General features: G+C 44.7%; 1 protein-coding gene across 3 annotated transcripts in view; it reads left to right on the plus strand.

Moving 5' to 3' along the window:
- The window catches only part of GNG12 (G protein subunit gamma 12), a 184,134-nt gene extending 178,666 nt beyond the window's left edge, over window positions 1-5,468 (plus strand). For all 3 annotated transcript variants that reach the window (XM_040360734.1, XM_040360735.1, XM_040360736.1), the window contains 2 exons: window positions 3,152-3,256; window positions 4,709-5,468. In XM_040360734.1, the coding sequence (XP_040216668.1) occupies window positions 3,164-3,256; window positions 4,709-4,834 (219 nt within the window). In that variant the 5' untranslated portion in view covers window positions 3,152-3,163 and the 3' untranslated portion in view covers window positions 4,835-5,468. The remainder of the gene's footprint in view (window positions 1-3,151; window positions 3,257-4,708) is intronic.
- Window positions 5,469-21,632: the final 16,164 nt, after the last annotated feature.

Below are 21,632 nucleotides of genomic sequence, written 5' to 3' on the forward strand. Positions count from 1 at the left end.
TGCCTACACACGATCATAAAAAAAAATGCTTGAGCAAAGCGCGGTGACGTACAACATGTACGACGGCACTATAAAGGGAAAGTTCCATTTGATTGGCGCCGCCCTTTGGGCTTATTATGCAAATTTCCTTTCTCATAACTTGCTTCTGAGCATGCACGTTTTTTCCCCGCCGTTAAAGCCTACACAAGACCGTTTTTCACAACGAGAAAAAATAAAGCAGGTTCTAAATTTTTAATGGCCATTTTTCACATTGAGGAAAAATGCTCTGGAGCCCACACACGATCGTTTTTAATAACTAATTGAAAAAATTTAATTTTTCTCGTCATGAAAAACGGTCGTGTGTACACGGCATAAGTGTTTTTGGGGTTGTTGTCTTGCTTAAAAGATGATCTTCATCTTGGATCTCCTCCTGCAACTTGAACCAGGTTTTCTACCAGTGTTACTCTCCATCTTTCCCTCGGTTCTGACCAGTTTCTCTCCCTCGTCAATGAAAAGCACCACCACATGTTGCCACCACTGGGCTTCACAATAGGGATGGCGTTTCCTTTACAACAAACTTTATAAACAAAGGGCCGGTTTACTATGCTTCAGTCTTTAAGGGAGGCTTGGCTGTGGCCAGTGGGAGTAGAAAATGCTTCATCATTGGTTTCAATGGGTGGGGAAGCATCTCGTTGTGTGGTATGAGTGGGAAGAATCAATGGTGGCAACGGGAGGAATGGTTCCCCATCATTGGTGTTCGCTGGAGGAAAAGTGTCCCAAGGGCCAGATAAAGGCAGGCAAAGGGCCACAGTCTGGAAACCACTGCTCCATAATGAGACATTTTCCATGAGGCCAAACAGTTTTTTGTTTCATCGGTCCAGAAATCTGCTGCCTCTCCTGCATGCCTTTTGGTAACTCCACAGGAGATTTTTTTTTTTTAAGCAAGTTTCTTAAAACTTTGCTTTTTGTAGCCTCCAGCTTAGAATTGTCCCTTTGACTGTTCTTGTATCAAAGCTGTGGATGTCCGCAGACTCTTTAGATTTACCATTGGCCTTTTGGTTGCATCTCCAACAAATTCCATCCCTGCCCAGTAACTGGATGATGTTCCCGAGACAGAGAGTATTTATTTTAGTGTGCTCTGGACATGATGGTATAGGACTTTCGATGGCTCCTTGGACCCTAGTGATGATGTTTGTTACGAGATGTTCTCTAGTATTAAACTATGGGACCTTCCAGTAGCCGATCTATTTGGGATCACGTGACACTTCTGTTGCACACAGGTGGACTCCATCATTACTTATCTCTATGTGAAGACAGTTTGCAGCTTATTTAAAGTGGATGTCACAATGTAGAGAATGAAAGGAGGGTGAATGGCAAGTGTATGCTTGTGCCACATCCAGTAAATATGAGAAAATAAAAAGGGGGGGTTCCCCTGGGTGGACTTTTAAGGCACTAATAATATTTCAAAATATACAGGATATTGAGAGTAAAAAAGGTTTTAGGCCCCTTTCAGACGTCCGCTCCGCCTGTCCGTTATTACAAGTCCGTTAACGGACTTGTAATACATCCCTATGGGATCGCGTCCGTTAGCGGATGGAGCATCCGCTAACGTCCGCGTCCGTCGGGATCCGGTTTTCGGACGGAAGAAAACCCTATTTTTCTTCCGTCCGGCGGAACGGAACTGATGCAGACGGACAGACGGTCCGTCTGTATCCGGTTCCCCATAGGGCAGAGCGGAGCTGAGACAGGGCGGTCCCCATAGGGCAGAGCGGAGCTGAGACAGGGCGGTCTCTGCACTGTGTGCGGGGACCGCCCTATCCGCCGACAGCTCAGTGGGGATCCCCGCTGAGCCGACGGAGACACACGGAGCGGACCCAGAAACGGTCCGCTCCGTGTGAAAGAGCCCTTATTCACATTGTACATATTCATCAAAAAAAAATTAAATATTCAATTAAATTACAGAGTTCCAAAGATTGTCACCATATAGGTAAATACAAGAAGAACCTTCTTTACACCCAACGCGTTTCGGGATAACCTTCTTCAGGGGTGTGTAGAGAAGGACAATTAGTTCATGTATTATAAAGGATGGTGAATATTTCATTGGATACGTTTTAAAAGAATTGAAAATATACAGCACGCTGGGTTCAAGCAATGTACAATTAATGCAAGTTTTGGATGTTTATCCCGTTAGGGAGAAATTATTTCAAAGATCAAGATGCAGGTGGATCAGCCAGAAGGGATAAACTGGGACTGGATTGGAGGTCCCTGATTTTATGAGATATGGGGAGAGCGGAGAAAAGACAGGCCGGTACCTGCTTATCATATAATCAGGGACCTCCAATCCAGTCTATCCCTTCTGGCTGATCCACCTGCACCTTGATGCAGGTGGATCAGCTGGACCACACTGCAACTACGTTCCGAATCCTTGGCTTGTGGTTGTAGCACATTAACCCCCCATTATAAACTGCTGTTCGGCAGGCGGTAGGGTGCTCTTGAATGCCCGACAGCAGATGCTTGGCTGCGCTCTGAAAAATGCTTTGCCACAGATTGCGTTTCAGCACTGTTGAACCTAGCTTGTATCTTTCCTGAATGGATAGGTTGACCATTTCTTTTCAAGCTAATATATAAGTAGACTTGATCGACCGTTTGGATTCCAGTGGTGTACCAGTGATTGAAGAAGATGCACCTAGAATGGAAAGCCCATTTATGAGTATTAACTATTTTGCCATCAAACTGTTCCTATTATTTGACTTGGTGTTTGTCCTCCATCCCAGAAATAAAATGCTGGCGTTTTAGGAGTTTTCATTGTTATGGAATTTCAATACATTTCTCGTATTCATTAATACACCAAGCATGTTCTGGCACGTTCTCTAGATGTCATGGATTTGTGTGACATTTGCTAAAATTAAAACTAAAATTCAACCTTCCACATTGTGAAACCCAATCCATTGTTTGTAAGGTGTGTATGTCGCATCAGCACGAGCCATGTGTGTCACATACATGACGGAGGAATTTTTAGTACATTCCTTTCCCAGGCGTCTCAATTTTCCTCTGCCAAGAGCCTGGGTGTGTGCATGCGTGTGGCCTACATCAAGCTTGTATCTGTGGAATGTTGGGATTACCCAGAATGTTTTTAGATAACCTGCAACTTTCCCTTCTATCTCTTCCTCAGACTTCACCAAAGATGTCCACCAAAACTACCAGCACCAATAACATAGCACAAGCAAGGAGAACTGTCCAGCAACTCCGAGTGGAGGCGTCTATAGAGAGAATAAAGGTAACGCTCGGCTCCAATATTTTGTCATATTTGCAGCTTCATCAGTCCTTGTCCTCAAGGAGGTTACAATCTAAGGTCCCTAACTCATGTTTATACATATATATACACTGTGGCCCAGATTCACAGAGAGCAGGCGCACATTACGCCGCCGTAGAGTAACCAATGTACGCTACGCCAACGCAGCGCAGAGAGGCAAGCAATGCATTCAGCAAGCTATTGCTCCCAACGCTGCGCCAGCGTGGCGTGGGATTCAAAGGCGTATACCGGCGTAGGTGGAAGTGGGCGTGACCCCATGAAAATGATGGGCTGAGCGCCAGACAGATACCTAACACGAACTGCGCCGCGACGTGCACGCATCCCCCTGCGCATGCTCACAACCACGTAGGAACAACTGCCTAAACTACGCCGGATCACTGCGTACGGCGTGAACGTAACCTACGCCCAGCCAGACACACGTCCAACGTAAAATACGCCGGCTTGTGTTACCTGGTGCAGACCTTTGCATGTCTGCTGCTGGGTTGCACCTCCTTTATGGGGAATAACTTTACGCCTGACGTACAACTTGCGCGCACCTCGCGTCGGGCGCACACGCAGGTTTGTGAATCGCCGGATTTCCCTCATTTGCATGTTTGAATGGCTAATCAATGGGAGCGGCACCATGAATGTGCGCCCCCATAGGGCTAGATTCAGCAAGAATTTACGCCAGCGTATCTATAGATACGCCGCATAAATTCAAAGCTGTGCCGGCGTATCTTCTTTCTGTATTCAGAAAGCTAGATACGCCGACATTAGGCTAAGATCCGACTGGCGTAAGTCTCTTACGCCGTCGTATCTTAGGGTGCATATTTACGCTGGCCGCTAGGTAGGGCTTCCGTCGTTTTCGGCGTAGAATATGCAAATGACCTAGATACGCCGATTCACAAACGTACGTGCGCCCGGCGGAATTTTTTACGTCGTTTGCGTAAGGCTTTTTCCGGGGTAACGTTGCTCCTGCTTCTATGAGGCGTACGCAATGTTAAGTATGGACGTCGTTCCCGCAACGATTTTTTAATTTTTTACATCCTTTGCGTAAGTCGTTCGCGAATAGGGCTGGACGTAATTTACGTTCACGTCGAAAGCAATGACGATTTGCGGCGGAATTTCGAGCATGCGCACTGGGATTCTTTCACCAACGGCGCATGCGCCGTTCGTAAAAAAAAACGTATAATACGCGGGGTCAACAATAATTTCCATAAAACACGCCGAGATCATCCCCATTTGAATTAGGCGGGCTTACGCCGGCCCAAATACGTTACGCCGCTGTAACTTAGGGCGCAAGTTCTTTATGAATACGGAACTTGCGCCCTAATTTACGGCGGCGTAACGTATCGGAGATTCGTTACGCCCGCACAATGTTACGCAGGGCTACATGAATCTAGCCCATAGTTTTCATCTTTTTTTATTTCTTTCCAGATTTCCAAAGCATCGGCTGATCTCATGCGCTACTGTGACGAACATGCCAAGAACGACCCTTTGCTTATGGGCATTCCAGCATCAGAAAACCCCTTCAAGGATAAGAAGCCTTGCATTATATTGTAGTGTCCTCGTCGCTAGCAAACATCTGTCTCTCTCTTTTCACTTACAACACCAAGCAGATCCTTGCTAAAATTAGACTAAGGATTCTGTAATCCACTTAAAAAAAAAAAAGGAAAAAAAAATGTACTTTAATCTATACCAATGATTTTTTTCTATTTGTTTTTTTTTTTTTCTTTAATTTTTTTTTTTTTTTTTTTTAGATTTCGTATTCATGGGAACAGTTTCTTAAAAAACGAATTGTTATTACTTATTAGGGACGTGTTAGGGGTGGTAAATATTTTGGTTGGGTTGTATTTTATTATGTTTTTTTTTTTTTTTTAAATGTGCAGTGTCTACTCGTCTTAGTCGAAGTATTGCTAGAACTCTAACCAAGACCAACGTTGCCTCCGCTTTCTGCGCAAATTTTGCGTTGCAGATCATGAATGGTGTAGCGCAACTAAAGGTCCATTGCCATGTAGAATTCGTAGGTCTGAATCTGCCATTCCAGGGCCTTGTCCAATGTCCTCAATATGTTCTAAATTCAGGGTAACGAGTTTTTTTTGTGACGGAAAAGTGTGCTTGTCTTGTAAAGCACCAGCAGCCATATTTTTTTTGTTTTTTGTGAGCTGGACCAACCAAATTTAATGGTTTGAATTAAGCCAACCTTGTCACTTGAATCTTAGTGTTATTTCTTACTGCATGTTGGGAAAGACTTTGGCAGAGGGAAATGCATAAGGCATGGCTGTCTTTGAGACATTTCAGAGCTTTACTGTGTAATTCCAGCTGCTTCGTCTGGTGCTTGAGGCTTGGTTCACACTGGTTTCCCTGCATCCAATTCATATGACAGGAGACTGTGGCCGTTTCTCAATGAATGCCGCTTCAGACACCTCCAGGGCGGCAGTGCATTGCATTGCACAAGGGTCCTGTGCGACTTAGGCTCAGTTTCAGGTCCGAATTCAGGCCTGAAACAGAGAACGGGGATGCACCGGACCCCCTGCTGTAAGCCGCGTGCGCACACAGTGTGAACCCGGGCCTGAAGAAAACTCCCAGAGAATCTTGAGTATTTAATTTTACTCCTCCTAGCCCTCGAATTCTCCAATTAACACTGCTTATCTAAGCAGAGGTAGGCTAGTTGTAACTTCTTGCCAAACACAGAGCCAAGCAGCTCATGAGCAGCTCCATGCAGAAGTTTAATACCACTACATGCCAAGGAATGAGCCATATATTTGGCCAGGTGAGAGAATGGAATCTCACTGTAAGCAAGGGCTGGAATGAGAGCACCACGTTAACCTCGTCGTATTGCTGGCTTTAGACCAGGGGTCTCAAACTGGTGGCCCTCCAGCTGTTGTGAAACTACAAGTCCAATAAGGCATTGCAAAGCTGACCATTACAAACATGACTCCCATAGGCTGAGGCATGATGGGACTTGTAGTTTCGCAAACAGCTGGAGGGCCGCCAGTTTGAGACCCCTGCTTTAGGCTGCATTCACACCTAGGCGTTTTTACGCCCGACGCCCCACGCTATTGCAGCCTGCAATACGCTGGAGGGGTGATTTAACATTGTCGGCTATGGAGATGGTTCACATCTCCACGCCGTACGCCTGAAGCTCAAAACAAGTCCCGGACCCTTTTTTCAGGCGGCTTTCGGCGTTCGGCATAGCCGACAATGTTAAATCACCCCTCCGGCGTATTGTAGGCTAAAAAACGCCGCGGCAAATCGCGGGACAATACGCCGCGTTCAGGTGTGACTGCAGCCTAAGATGATGATGGCAGCATGTTCACAAGACTATGGCCTCAATTTTGGCTTTTGCGCCAAACCAGCATGGTGCAGCATTTCGTCTCTGCTCTGTTCGGATGCCTCTCAACATTTGGTCAATAAGTATTCACTACTTTACATAGTGTTCCCATTCAGTATAGGATTCTTGTCCAACAGGTCTAAGCCTACGGATGCAGTCCAACCAGGTAGTTGGCCTACCATATCTGCTTTAACCAGTTAAAAATGATCGTAGTGGCAAGACTAAGGCCTCTTTCACACGTCCGCTCCGTTCGTCCGTCCATTACAAGTCCGTCCGGCGGAATGGATCGGATGCAGACAGACAGACGGTCCATCTGCATCCGATTCCCCATAGGGGAGAGCGGAGCAGAGACAGGGCGGTCTCTGCACTGTGTGCGGGGACCGCCCTATCCGCCAACAGCTCAGCGGGGATTACGGATGATCCCCGCTGAGCTTTTGCGGACACACGGAGCGGACACAAAAACGGTCCGCTCCGTGTGAAAGAGGCCTTATAGTGATTGTAAACTCTCTTACACCACTTTTACCTGCAGGTAAGCCAATAATGAGGCTTACCTGTAGGTACCGTGAATATCTTCTAAACTATCTGCATGTGCCGACGTCATCGGCACATGCGCACTGAAGAAACGGACAGCTCGTGCCGTTTCTTCAGGAGCCGTGCCCGGTGGCTCTCGTGCGAAAGCGCGGGAGTGACGTCATCGCGGCTCCGGACAATGACAGCACCGGAGCCCACAAACCCGGAAACAACTCCAGGAGACATGTCACCTGTCACATCGGTGTGCGGGGACTGCTACAACAGCTTCGATCTAAGGGAAGTATTTTATAATGAGCTAGAATACTAGCTTATTATGCCTTTGTCTTGCAGGTTTTTATTTTGGAGTTTCAGAGTTTACAACCACTTTAAAGAGGAACTAAACCCATCAATTTAACAGTTTCAAAAAACAGTTGCATTCCTGGCACATGCCAGGAATGTAACTACATCACATTGTTTGTGCTGTCAACCAAACTGTCAAACCATCCAATGGCTGGTGTCATAACTGATCACATGTGCAGCACCATGGCAGTTGATTAAACAGAGGACAAGATGGCAGCTTCCCTGGCTGAAAACGATAGGAGGATTTACTTCCACTTTAAAGTCGAACTAAACCCATCAATTTAACAGTTTCCAAAAACAGTTACTTTTATTGGCATGCCATGAATTTGTAAGCATTACATTTGCTTGTGTTCCTAATGGAATGGTCAAACAATCAATTGGCTGGTGCCATAACTGATCACATGTCGAGCACTATGGCAACTGCAGATTAAACCAAGGCCCAGATGGCAGTTTCCTTGAATGTAAAGCAGTGATCTCCAAACTGTGGCCCTTTGCTTTCCTTTACCTGGCCCTTGGGGCATTATTCCTCTGAATCACACCAACCATGGGGCAGTATTCCCCCCAACGGTGGTGGCGGAATTCCTCCATTGATGTCCACAATGGGGCACTATTCCTCACATTGAAACCAATGATGATGGCATTGCATTTTCTACTCCCACCAGCTACAGTCTGGCCCCCTGAAGCCTGAAGGACCGTAAACTGCGCCTTTGAAAAGTTTGGAGACCCCTGCTGTAAAGGATTGGAGGGTTTAGTTCAGCTTTAACTAGGCTTCGGGCTCATTCTTGTTGGCTCTCCAGAGTCTTGTTTTTAATCGATTGAACTTGAATCAAGATCTTCACCCAGGCCATGCTAAGATAAAGCTGTAGGCATGATTAAAGGTACATATAGGGGGAAAAAAAAGCAGACCAAAAAGACATTACCGGCCCTGCTGTCTGGCTGAGTCTAGACTTGTTCTGTATCATGTTTTTCGGGTGAATTTTATTTCACATACAAACATTCAGTGACGGGGACCAATTTTTTTTTTTAGTGTCACATTGTATAAAAGTGCCTTTGTTACCCGTAGCAACCAGTCCGCTTCTCTTTTTCATATTCCAACCTGCTCAGCCATCTTGAAGAGGGGCAGCGGGCTTGTTGCTCCGGGCAACACTGACAGTTTTTGTACGGGTGTGCGAAGCTCATTGACTGTAAGGAAAGGCACTGGCTGGCGACTTGCTGTTTTTGGCACCAAAGAAATCAAATGCAGCCATTGTTTTTATAGTTTCATTTTTGCACAGTTATATTTTGGTGAGTAGGAGCTTACGGTCACAGGGTTGTGTCCATTGTCTGCTGGGGAGGGAGGGGGGGGGGGGGAATTTGGAACAAGACGTAAATATAAAACTATGGGTGTTTTAATAACGCCCATCATGGATCCCTAATGTCTGTTCCACATTGCGGGTAACTTGCACAGAATGTATTATCCTAGGTATGCTGGAAGACCTGCCGGGGGTTCCCTCTTGCAGTAACTTTAAGGCCATTACAACCTCTTGCTTCATTTTGTGCTTTTAAGGCAATGTACTTCTGTGATCCGGCAAATAAGTTTCTTTTACCTTGCCTGTGATATGACACAATGCTGTCTGGTTACACTCTAACCAACTTAAGATAAAGCAATGCATTTAAAGTGTTACTAAACCCAGGACTCTGCAGTCACAATATCTGGTCTCCCCGCAGTACACAGGACATGGAAATGCAATTATTTTTGTAATTATCAACTGCTAATTACCTTTTCTCATCAGCAGTATATAGCAGTCTTGTGACTTCTATCTGTGTCTGGTTAAAGCTTGGATGAGTTTTCGGTCTCCCCTAAATTGTTCTACGAGGCTGCAATGACCACTGACACTCTGTCTGGATAGTGCTGATTGGTCATGTGCCGATCACATGCACTCTTCCATGGAAAAAAAAAAACTGTCTAGCAATACACACCAAACTGAGCATGTGCAGCCTGTCCCCAAGGCTTTATTCTATCAGCAGATGGATTGGGGACTGTTGAAGGGGAGGATGTGAGAAGACAGGATCAAACAGCCTTTTTACACAATGCAGAGGATTAATCCCCTTAGGTTTCACAGCGAATATAACAAGCATGCTTTACTGCAGGGGTACCCAACCTTTTGAAGAGCGAGGGCCACGTAAGCCACAATGAGCAGGTGGATGACAGGTCACGGCTACTCTATAGGCCAGTGATGCTAGATTTTGATTGCTATGCCCTTGGGTGGAAATCAACACCCTAGATATATATATAGGCCAGTGATGGCGAGCCTTGGCACCCCAGATGTTTTTGAACTACATTTCCCATAATGCTTATGCACTCTGCAGTGTGGTGGAGCATCATGGGAAATGTTCCAAAACTTCTGGGGTGCCAACGTTTGCCATCACTGCTATAGGCTCTCCGATCCGCCCAGATGGAAGGGGATGAATAGCCTTCTATTTTTCTAATTTTTTTTTTAGATGATCAGATTGAAGGTAGGCGGGCGTAAATGGACAAAAGTCTGTTTACATCTGCCGCTCTGTAGAGGTGAATTGAGGGTCCGATTGGTCAGGGCCGATCGTGTGAAAAAGCCCAAGACTGCTTTCACACTGATGTGCTGCGGTTTACCCAAACCGCGGGTGCAGCGTAGTGCACCTGTGTCTATTCTGCAGGTTAGCTGAACTTAGCCATAGACTCCGCCCTTTGGCAAAAACTGGCGCTGTACAGGAAGCATCGGCTTATGGGGCTCTACTCCGCAGCCGTTTTCTTTCTCTACCACCAGCTTCATTCACAACACTGATGCTGTGGTATGACAGGTCGGCAACCTGTGATCTGGGCTTGCCAACCCGCCATTCCAGAACGGGAGGTCAGGGGCCAAATCAGAGGGCCCTGTAGGCTGCATGTGGCCCCCAGGCCCCTAGTTGGCCAACCCTTTACTGCATATACAGACCGATTTTACTGTTGTGCGTTTAGTAACACTTTAATGAGGTGCAGGAGGGTTTGTACTAGCAAATCGAAAAGTCATGTCAAGATGGGAAATCCCTTTCAATGTGCCACCTCGCTGTGAGGTTTCCCCCGTTCACAGGCCAAATGTATGAAGTGTTGTTCTTTTTTTTTTGTGTTTTCCCCTTGCTTTGCTTTATTTCGGTAGCGCTGGTGGTCAGGTTGACATCCCTTTTTTGTCAAGTTTTTTTTATTTTTTCACATCCAGGATCCTGACTATAGTAGCATATCTGGAGCTCACGGGATTCATGTATTCTCTGCTCACATTCTAGGCTTGCAGTGTTTGTTGAATTAAACAAATGTATAGATTTCACTGACTGCACTTTTTTTTAAAAAATTTTTATCCCTTTTTAAAAATGTTGTATTTTGTGCTTGCGTGCACCTAAAATCAGCCAAGTAAAGTGTTAGAAACTCCGTATTGGCAATAAATGTCCCAAAAGCTGTTAGGAATCCACTAAAACATACTGGTGCTCTGTCGTAACGCCATACTGGAAATTTTCCCACACAGGTGATGAAATTTCAGTATAAATATATATATATCTATTTTTAATACAACTTCTTTCTTGATATGTGTGTGTGTTTTAATTGGTTACTGAGGCAAAGTATTTTATTAAATCGCAAATAATTAAAAGTTTAATGGGGGGGTTAAAGTGTCATTCCGATTTACGGTTTGGGTTCAGGTTATATTGTGGGGGGGGGGGGGGGGGGGTGTCATGTATTTTATTGGATTAGTACACTCCTAATGTGCCATAGTGGACAGTGTGTGTATATGTGTGTTTTTAACAAATTCTCTGGGATTGAGAGGGGTGAGCGTCTCCCACATCGGTGGGTGGATGGCCAGTTGGCGTTTAGCTACAAGCGACTCTTTTGCAAGATTAGTAGTTGACCAGTCAGAGCCACAGATGATCTCTGTATGAGTGGCTGGAGCTTAGACTGGTCTGTAGAGCTTTCTTTACATGTTTCCAGAATCATTCTGTTTAGGCTTTTTTTTTTATCTATCGATTACATTCATTGGAAGTCAAGGTTTTTAAGAGCGTGGCCAGGAGGAGAAACAGTCTTCTGGGCACTGGTGACATCACTGTGGTACAATGGAACCTCAGATTACGAGCATAATCCGTTCCAGGAGAATGCTCGTAGTCAAGAGTACTCGCATATCAAAGCGAGTTTCCCCATTGACGTCAATGGAAACTAAAATAATCTTTTACGCATTGACTTCAATGGCATGCAATGCCACATGCGGGCAGAGGTGGGGGGGCGCTGGAGAGCCTCGGAAACGGGCAGAAGGCCTGGGGACACCTCGGCTGACCTCGCGAACTGAATATTTCCATGTCTTTCTGAGCATTCCCGAATCCCCCGGCGACCCCCACCTCCGGCCAAACGCGGTACTGCACACGGCCTGAATCCTACTCGTTTTGCGAGACAACACTAGCAAACCGAGTTAGGATTTTTTTAAATACAGTGCTCGTATTTCAAAATGCTCGTTAACCGCGTTACTCGCAATCTGAGGTTCCACTGTAATTGTTTCTAGTGGATTAAAAATGTGGCCACCTACACCTACTTTTTCCCCATAAAGACCAGTTTCCACCAACACGTTGGTGTTTTGCATTCAAGTCCGAGTCCCTCGAAAATGCAACACTTGGCAAGCGTAGGTTGGTGTATTTAAAAGGATGACGGTTGTGGGGTCGGCAGCCTCAAAACGTTAAAGTAGCAATGGCAGCTGCCTTAATGCTATCCTTTCAAGGTTCCCTTTAAGGTTGGTCCAGCCAATGTTAATAGGCAGTGTTTGGCTTATCTGTCCAGCAGTCAGTTTTAATATGCTGTTAAGCATAGTGTGTTATGTTGCCAAATGATTAGTATACGTATTATGTAAAGGTCTGTACACACTAACCGGTTTTGTTGGATGCTCGTCAATGGATTCCAGCAACCATTGAAAGGCATTGACAGGAACCATTTTGAAGTACCTACACGTATTGGCTTGATCGTATAGTTTTTTGCAGCGTGTGAGAAAAGGGATAAGAACCACTAGTTGTAGCCGCTAACAATATATATGTTCAAAAGTGTTTTCACATTTTGGGTTTTTCTTTAAAAGTTTTCACTTTTTATGAGTCATTGGCGTCTAGAGCAACCTTTCTCAACTAGGGTTCCATCTGAACTTAGGGTTTCTCCTTGGTTGTGAGAGGTCCTTGGAGCATTGAGCACTTTGTGACTTTCAGACAAGTAACCACTGGCACAGTGAGCTTTCTGTACGAAGAGCTTTGCTGGTTACCTATGTATGGAGGAATTCTTCCCACTGGCCACCAGTGTAAGGGACATTTTCCTTGCTGACCACCAAAGGAATGGACCAAACACAAAGGCAAACCGTGCGCTGGATGAAGATTTTCTAAGGGTCACATAAATTGTCACTGGGCCACTGGCTTCAGTTTGGCAGCACTCCACCAAATGGGGACCACCCTCAGGAAAAGGACCCAGAATTGATCAATGATAGAATCGATTCATAGCAGAATAAATCCAATGCATTTCAGGGTTTTTCATCACAGTGAAAATATTCACTTCTTTTCTTTTAAACGTGAACCCCCTTGCATAGTACCATATAGGATTATCCTTCTCCAGAGTAATGGGGCCCTTGTCCTCAATGACCACCAGAGTAACGAGCGCCTTTCTCCCCAATGACCACCAGGGTAACGAGAGCCTTTCTCCCCAATGACCACCAGAGTAATGGTGCCCTCCTCGCTGACCACCAGAGTAATGGTGCCCTCCTCGCTGACCACCAGAGTAATGGTGCCCTCCTCGCTGACCACCAGAGTAATGGTGCCCTCCTCGCTGACCACCAGAGTAATGGTGCCCTCCTCGCTGACCACCAGAGTAATGGTGCCCTTCTCGCTGGCCACCAGAGTAATGGTGCCCTCTTCGCTGACCACCAGAGTAATGAGCGTCTTTCTCCTCGCTGACCACCAGAGTAATGGGGCCACTCTCCCCACTAGCCACCAGGATAATGTGGCCTTTCTCCTCATTGGACCCCAGAGTCATGGGGTCCTTCTCACTGACCACGAGTATTGGGACCCTTCTCCCAATTATCACCAATGGTCCTTATTCCGCTGACTACCAATCTAAGGGAGTCTGTCACCACTGAATATATATGTAAGTGTTTCACTGACCACCAATGAAAGGGGGGCAAGTCTTAATTGACGTACTCTTCATGCTAATGTCCTGTGACATTACAGTAATTATAAGCCGGATTTCCTGAGACCTGAAAGTTATTTCAAGGGTTCCTCCATGTCGGAAAGGTTGAGAAAGGCTGATCTAGAGATCCAAGATAGATGGGTTTTATTTTTATATAATTTTTATGGGGTTTTACCTCTATGTGAAGATTCCTTCATTTTAGACCAACTTTTTTTTTAATTCTGGAAGCTGATGCATTTGTCTAATCTCTTCTCCCCCCTGTTTTCTGATTGGCTAGCCTCACAGGGCATATTAACAAGCCAAATAGCTTGACTTTGCACATTGGGGACTGCTTCCTATCACTGGTACTCTTTTTAGAACTGAAATCAAATAGTCGTTGTGTTTTCGGTGTAGTAATGATAAGGTTTCTTCTGTGACACATCACCAAATATGGAATTGGCTGAGCGATGGGAAGGGGAGTTTGTTGGATCTGAGCTCGGCGTCGGTCGATGTGGGAAAAAAAAATAAGTGTAGTTTTCTCTCGTATTTGCAGCAATCAGCAGTGAAATTTCCCCCTCGAGTATCTAGTGTAAACATCCTTCACTGCCTACAAGTCCCGGATCCAGTGTTTGTACTAATGTGTGACTGCGGTTTGTATCTTAGCTGAGATTTCTGAATGAATCGCTCTCCCACTCGGAGAGAAGAGGAGTAAGCAGTATTCAGACCCTGCGTGGTTTCACTTTTCCTGAGGATTCTGCTGAATTCTTTTTTTTTCGTTCACCAGCCGATTCAAACGGACCAGCGTGTGAACGTTGGGAAGATTTGCCATTGTGCAGATGGTTAGATATTTCAGGACTAGCAACATGCAAGGAAACGTGAGAGGAAGACCACTTCTTCATGTCTGTCGTGGATTGTAATTGGGGACAGAGTTTTTTTAAAGGATGGATGGGGACATAAATTATTTTTTTTGTTTCATGGACGATCATTGTCTGTCGCCCATCTGTCCCTCTTGTTTCCAAAAACACGAATAGCAGAGATGGAGCCTTGCAGGGATGTGTGCCTAGGCTAACTTATAATTGTCCCGTAGCAAAACTACCAGCTTGTGGATGGTACCTTCTACCCATATGATTAAAATACACTATATGGCCAAAACAACGTCAACACTCCACCAAATGATTGGGCTCAGGCAGAGCTTTTTTTCTTAGAAAATAGGTGCAGGAAGTCAACTACGAGCCAGTTCAGATTTCAAAAACAGTACAAGGGTCTTAAGGGGCATTAAATACCAGGATTGCATTACATACAGACTGCAGAGTTCAGGGGGGCTTACACACAGAGTGCAGAGCTGTCACTTGTAAGCACAGAAACCCGACTTTGGTGTTTACAAGTGATTGTGGTGAGCAGGCACCAAAGGGTCTGAGCCAGAGGTGGTGGAACTGAGTTCCCCCAAGTTCCCCCTGAAAAAAAGCCCTGGGCTCAGGTGTTTCCACTGAAGGGTACTGTTCATGCCAAGTGTTTGGGAGCAGTTTAGGGACAAAGCCAGCTCCATAGAGACCTGGTTTGATGAGCTTGGTGTGTAGAAAATTGAGTCGCCCGCACAGAGGCCTGACCTCACCCCTATCGAATACCTTTGGAATAAGTTGGATTGCTGATAATTAGCTGGGTCTTCTCATCCAAAATCAGTTCCTGAACTGATTACCTGTCAAAATTGCTTTTTCGGCTAAAATACTGTTCTCGAGACCCTTTTTATTTGTTTGTTTGCATTTAAGGATAAGTTCACCTTTTTTTATTTTTTATTTTTTTAAAACAAAAAAATAAATGCACATCTTTTTGCGGTAAAAAAAAAAGTGTATTTTTTTTTTTTTACTTGCCTGGAAAGCATTGCACCCGCGATCAGCAGATTGTGGCAGCCATGCAGGACTCCTGCAGGCTTCTCAGTGTATGCCCATACCTTGTACAGGCAAGCAGATACATTGTGACAGGAAGAATAAATGGGCTACCGGAGCGCTCAACAGCGCATGGTAGTTCATTGAAACTACAAGCTGACGGCCTTAAAGGCTGTTGGGACTTGTAGTTTCCCTTTCACAGAGGACTTTGCAGGGCTCAGCCTGCCCATGTTTTTTTCATACAGTGAGAGTGGGCACCCTAAGAAGATGCCTGCCCGCTGTCACTAGGGGGGGTAGAGGCTGCAGCTGCACATGTTATATGTTCCGCAGGGGACTATGCGGGGCTCCTCCTGCCCATGTTGTTTTCATACAGTGAGAGTGGGCACCCTAAGAAGATGCCTGCCCGCTGTCACTAGGGGGGAAAGAGGCTGCAGCTGCTCATTTTCTATGTTCCACAGAGGACTATGCAGGGCTCCGCCTGCCCACGTTGTTTTCAGACTGTGATGGTGGGCACCCTGAGAAGGAGGCTGCAGCTGCTGGAACATATTGCATGTTCCACCCTAAATATGGGGGGTGGGGGGTGAACTTATCCTTTCAAGGCTTTCTTTACAATTGTGGTGCACTCTGAATGTGGAAACAAGGCATTTGACATTGCCTCCCCACCCCTTGTGTTAATCCCCTAAATAATGGACTACTGCATGCATTGCACTTGGTTGCAATGTGGCCCCATTCACTTCAGTGTGTCACGTTTGGTAGGCTGTAATGCCCGTCGAGCCCAAAAAAGGATATAATTCCTGCAGCGGCCACAAAGCAAAGTTTTCTGGCCGCGGTATGTGTGCACCACCGTCTGCTGCCTTTTTGGCTAAAAGGGGTAGCGGTAGAGAGAGGCGGTTAAAACGCGGCTCAACGCAGCTTCTAGTGTAAACTGACTCTAAAGCCTCGTACACACGATCGGATTTCCATCGGACAAAGCGTAGGATTTTTCTCTGAAGAGCGTTGGCCATGACCTTGTCTTGCATACAAACGGCAAAAAATTGTCAGCCAACAAAAGCGAAACTACATGGTTTTTAAGCTCTTTAGCACCACCCTTTGGGCAACTAATGCAACTACAATCCCCTTGAGGCTGAATAGATTCAAATCCCCACTTCTTGTGTAAAGCCCACTCAAGAAAGAGCTCCAACTCCATATTAACCACTTCCCGACCGCCGCATGTAGATGTACGTCGGCAGAATGGCACGTACAGGCACATTGGCGTACCTGTACGTGCCTGCCTAGACGTGGGTCGGGGGTCCGATCGGGACCCCCCCCCCCCCCGCTACATGCGGCGGTCGGATTCCCTCGGGGAGCGATCCGGGACGACGGCGCGGCTTTTCGTTTATAGCCGCTCCGTCGTGATCGCTCCCCGGAGCTGAAGAGCGGGGAGAGCCGTATGTAAACACGGCTTCCCCGTGCTTCACTGTGGTGGCGTATCGATCGAGTGATCCCTTTTATAGGGAGACTCGATCGATGACGTCAGTCCTACAGCCACACCCCCCTACAGTTGTAAACACACACTAGGTGAAGCCTAACACGTTCAGCGCCCCCTGTGGTTAACTCCCAAACTGCAACTGTCATTTTCACAATAAAGAATGCAATTTAAATGCATGTTTTGCTGTGAAATGACAATGGTCCCAAAAATGTGTCAAAAATGTCCGAAGTGTCCGCCAAAATTGTCGCAGTCACGAAAAAAATCGCTGATCGCCGCCATTAGTAGTAAAAAAAAAAAAAATGCAATAAAACTATCCCCTATTTTGTAAACGCTATAAATTTTGCGCAAACCAATCAATAGACGCTTATTGCGATATTTTTTTTACCAAAAATAGGTAGAAGAATACGTATCGGCCTAAACTGAGGGGAAAAAAATGATATATGTTTTTGGGGGATATTTATTATAGCAAAAAGTAAAAAATATTGCATTTTTTTTCAAAATTGTCGCTCTATTTTTGTTTATAGCGCAAAAAATAAAAACCGCAGAGGTGATCAAATACCACCAAAAGAAAGCTCTATCTGTGGGGGAAAAAGGACGCCAATTTTATTTGGGAGCCACGTTGCACGACCGCGCAATTGTCTGTTAAAGCGACGCAGTGCCGAATTGTAAAAACCCCTTGGGTCATGTAGCAGCATATTGGTCCGGTCCTTAAGTGGTTAATCCCCATGGTTTTGGAATGGGATGTCCAACAAGTTCATATAGGTGTGATGGTCAGGTGTCCACAGTTGTTTGGCCATATAGTGTATTTGTGGTTTTTATATATATATATTTGTAGTTCTTTAATGCAAACCAACTTGTCTTAGTGGTCCTTTGCCATCGGTACAGTGCTCTTGTTTTCTTTCACTCATACGGATGAAATGGATTCATTCTCATAGGCCATGGTCGGTCTTCATAGCAGATCACATTCGGACATCACATGGGTGTAATCCACGTAAGAGCCCAGGTCGTCTTCTTCTTTTTTTTTTTTTTCATCATGGTTAACAATTCCTACTGCAGAGCTTCAGTGCTGTGCTTCATACATAAGGATATTTTGTATCATTTGGAGATAAAAATCAAAAAAACCTTGCAGAATAAAATCTTTGGTTTTGCTATCATGTAAAAAAATGCCGCTTCCTTTGAAAAGTGTACTAGTGGCAATTATTTTTATTTTTTTAATAATCCATTTGTAAATTATGTTCCACTCGACTTCATTCATTTCTGATCCAACACTAAATGCCAAGGATAATCCATCAAGACACTCGTATAATTCCAGTCCTCTGATTGTATATGTATGTTTTAATGTGTGTGTATAAAACGCTTAATAAAGGTACAGACTACAGCCATCTCTTACCAAAATTGGACTAGCACCTTTTTTTTTTTGTTTTTAAATATAATTACCACCGTTCTTTTGTAATGTTCCTTTTTTGTAGTCGACGACAGTGTAATGTTATAAACATATAACACTATTGCCATTTTTCAAGAAGATTCTTGGTCCATGTTATAAACCTATTAAAATGTTGAATGTTGATTTTCTAAATCCATTTGTGTCATTGTGTTCTATTTTTTTTATTTTTTTTTTCTCTCAGATCATTGGTCAGTATTTTATCAAAATATATTAGTTTTGTTTGCTATTTTTTTGAGTTTTCAGCCAATTTTACAAATATCCATCTAAAAAGGGGGGAGGGGAGAAAATGAAAATAGAGGAGTTTTGTCTCGCTGGGGTTGGATCGGGGTATTTCAAGTTGAAAATATTATTTTTTTATTTTATTTTTTGGACTTATTTTTTTGTTGGAGGCTCAAAGAAGTTGGATCAGGGTATCTCCAGTTCAAATGAAAAAAATAAAACATATTTTTTTTTTTATTGGGGCACCCACAGTTGATCCAGAGGAAGGTGAAAAACCCCAGCAGAGCATGATCCAACTTGCTCCAGCAGGGAAAAAAAATTCCTTCCTGATCCTCCGAGAGGCAATTGGATTTTCCCCGGATCAACTTTACCTATAAATGTCAGTACTCAGTTATATTCTGTACATTTAGGAAAGTATCCAGACCTTTCTTAAAGAAATCTACTGAGCTGGCCAGAACCACCTCTGGAGGGAGTCTGTTCCACATTTTCACGGCTCTTACTGTGAAGAATCCTTTCCGTATTTGGAGGTGAAATCTCTTTTCCTCTAGAAGTAAAGAGTGCCCCCTTGTCCTCAGTGTTGACTGTAAAGTGAATAACTCAACACCAAGTTCACTGTATGGACCTCTCATATATTTGTACATGTTGATCATATCCCCCCTTATTCTCCTCTTCTCAAGAGAGAATAAATTCAGTTCCTCTAATCTTTCCTCATAGCTGAGCTCCTCCATGCCTCTTATCAGTTTGGTTGCTCTTCTCTGCACTTTCTCCAGTTCTCCGATATCCTTTTGAGAACTGGGGCCCAAAACTAAACTGCATATTTCAGATGAGGTCTTACTAATGATTTGTACAGGGGCAAAATTATATCTCTGTCTCTGGAGTCCATACCTCTCCTAATACAAGAAAGGACTTTGCTCGCTTTGGAAACCGCAGCTTGGCATTGCATGCCATTATTGAGCTTATGATCTACCAAAACCCCCAGATCCTTCTCCACTACGGATTTCCAAACTGTTCCCACAAAGCATGGGAGCATGAAAATGTCTGACAAAGAGTCAGGATGCTCTCTACGTTGCAGATGGAGAAAGGAGCTGTGTGTTAGTGGGCGTCCTGACTCTCATGTAGTCCAAGGGAGGGGGCGAGCACGACACTCCACACCAGGGAGAAAGCCTTGCATTACTGTGTGGATTTACAGACAGAAGAACAGGAAGTGAGGATTTCTCAGAAGAAATAAGGACATTTAAAAGCAAAATGGAAGGATGAGGTAAGTGAAGGAGGACTGCACTAAGGTAAAGGAAGATATTTAGGAAAAAAATTGTACCTTTACAACCCCCTTTAAGAGTGCCCTTCACTCTTAGACCCCTTTCATTTCACACTGACATGTTTTTCAGGCGGTTCAACGCTAAAAATAGCGCTGCTATACCGCATGAAAAAATCGTGCCCTGCAGGCTTCAATGTGAAAGCCCGAAGGCTTTCACACTGAAGCGGTGAGCTAGCAGGACCGCTCCAAAAGTCCTGCTAGCCGCATCTTTGGAGCGGTGAGAGGAGCGGGGTGTTTACCGCTCCTTCCCATTGAAATCAATGGGGAAACCGCGGTAATACCGCCAGCAATGCGCCTCTACAGAGGCGCATTGCAGGCGGTATTAACCCTTTTTTGGCCGCGAGCGGGGGTTAAAACCGCACCGCTAGCGGCCGAATATCGCGGTAAATCCGACGGTATAGCAGCGCTAAAAATCGCGCCGCTATACCGTCACCGCACCTCCACTGCCCCGTGTGAAAGGGGCCTTAGTGGTGCCTCTTGCTTAGGCGTTGCCGCCTCTGGGGCCTTTCAGAAAGGTGTGTATGTAATGACAGATCATGTGACACTTAGATTGCACACAGGTGGACATCATTTCACTAATTATGTGACTTCTGAAGATAATTGGTGGCACCAGAGCTTTTTATGGGCTTCATAACAAAGGGGGTGAATACTTACGCACATGCCAATTATCAGTTTTTTATTTCTAAAAAATAGTTTTATGTATCTATTTTTACATTTTACTTCACCAACTTTGACTATTGTGTTCTGATACATCACATAGAATTCAGATTAAATAAACATTGAGCCAAAGGCTGTAATGTATTATGTAACAAAAGAAAACAGAAAAAAGTGTAGCGCTAAAAATATGTAAAAAAAATACAACTGTGTAAAGAGTCATATAAATATAGCACCAAGTGTTCAAAAGTTCATAACTGATGATAAAGTGCAAAAATAAATTCATAAATAAGGGATAAGTCTCAATAATGATTTCAAATCCAGAAAATCCAAACAAAACGTGACAAAATGTGGAAAAAATATTGATAGCGGATCCACCACCAAAGTAAGGATGGGAGGCTTACCGGAAAACGTGGACTCAACTAAGCGTATGCTTATTGAGTCACATAAGCTTATAAGATGACAGTATCCGGACTCCGACTGTTCAGATGGTAGGCAGAGGCAGAAATTCAATAGGGATCCACTCCTTATATGATAGATGGTAGATCATAGATAATGATGCCAGGACCAGCCTATGAAGACCGTGGGCTCTTACAGGGAATCCGGGAGCTCAGAGTGCAACAGATAGGAGAGGAAAAACGAATGTGTACATAGTGTAATACCGTTTAAAAAAAATCTTTACTTTGACATCAAGAGATAAAATATTACACTCACATTTCAGCAGACATAACAAAGCGTGTAAAGGTCAAGCAGTGGAGTCAGCATGGATTCTGACGCGTTTCGATCAATCGATCGTCATCTGGGGCGCCCCTTGCTTCGAGTGACATACATTACCTCTCACAATGAACTGTGGATCACCCCCCATATTATGATAAACATCCAGGAATGTGCATGTGTCCAAGCTAGTGCACGAAATATGTAAAAACCCTGTCACTCGAAGCAAGGGGACGGAAAGGACTTTTTATTTAGACAGGTTTTTATCTGGAAGTCTGTTACTTTTCACTGAACAAT

The sequence above is a fragment of the Rana temporaria genome, chromosome 7, assembly GCF_905171775.1.
Source record: "Rana temporaria chromosome 7, aRanTem1.1, whole genome shotgun sequence".
Taxonomy (NCBI): Eukaryota; Metazoa; Chordata; class Amphibia; order Anura; family Ranidae; genus Rana; species Rana temporaria.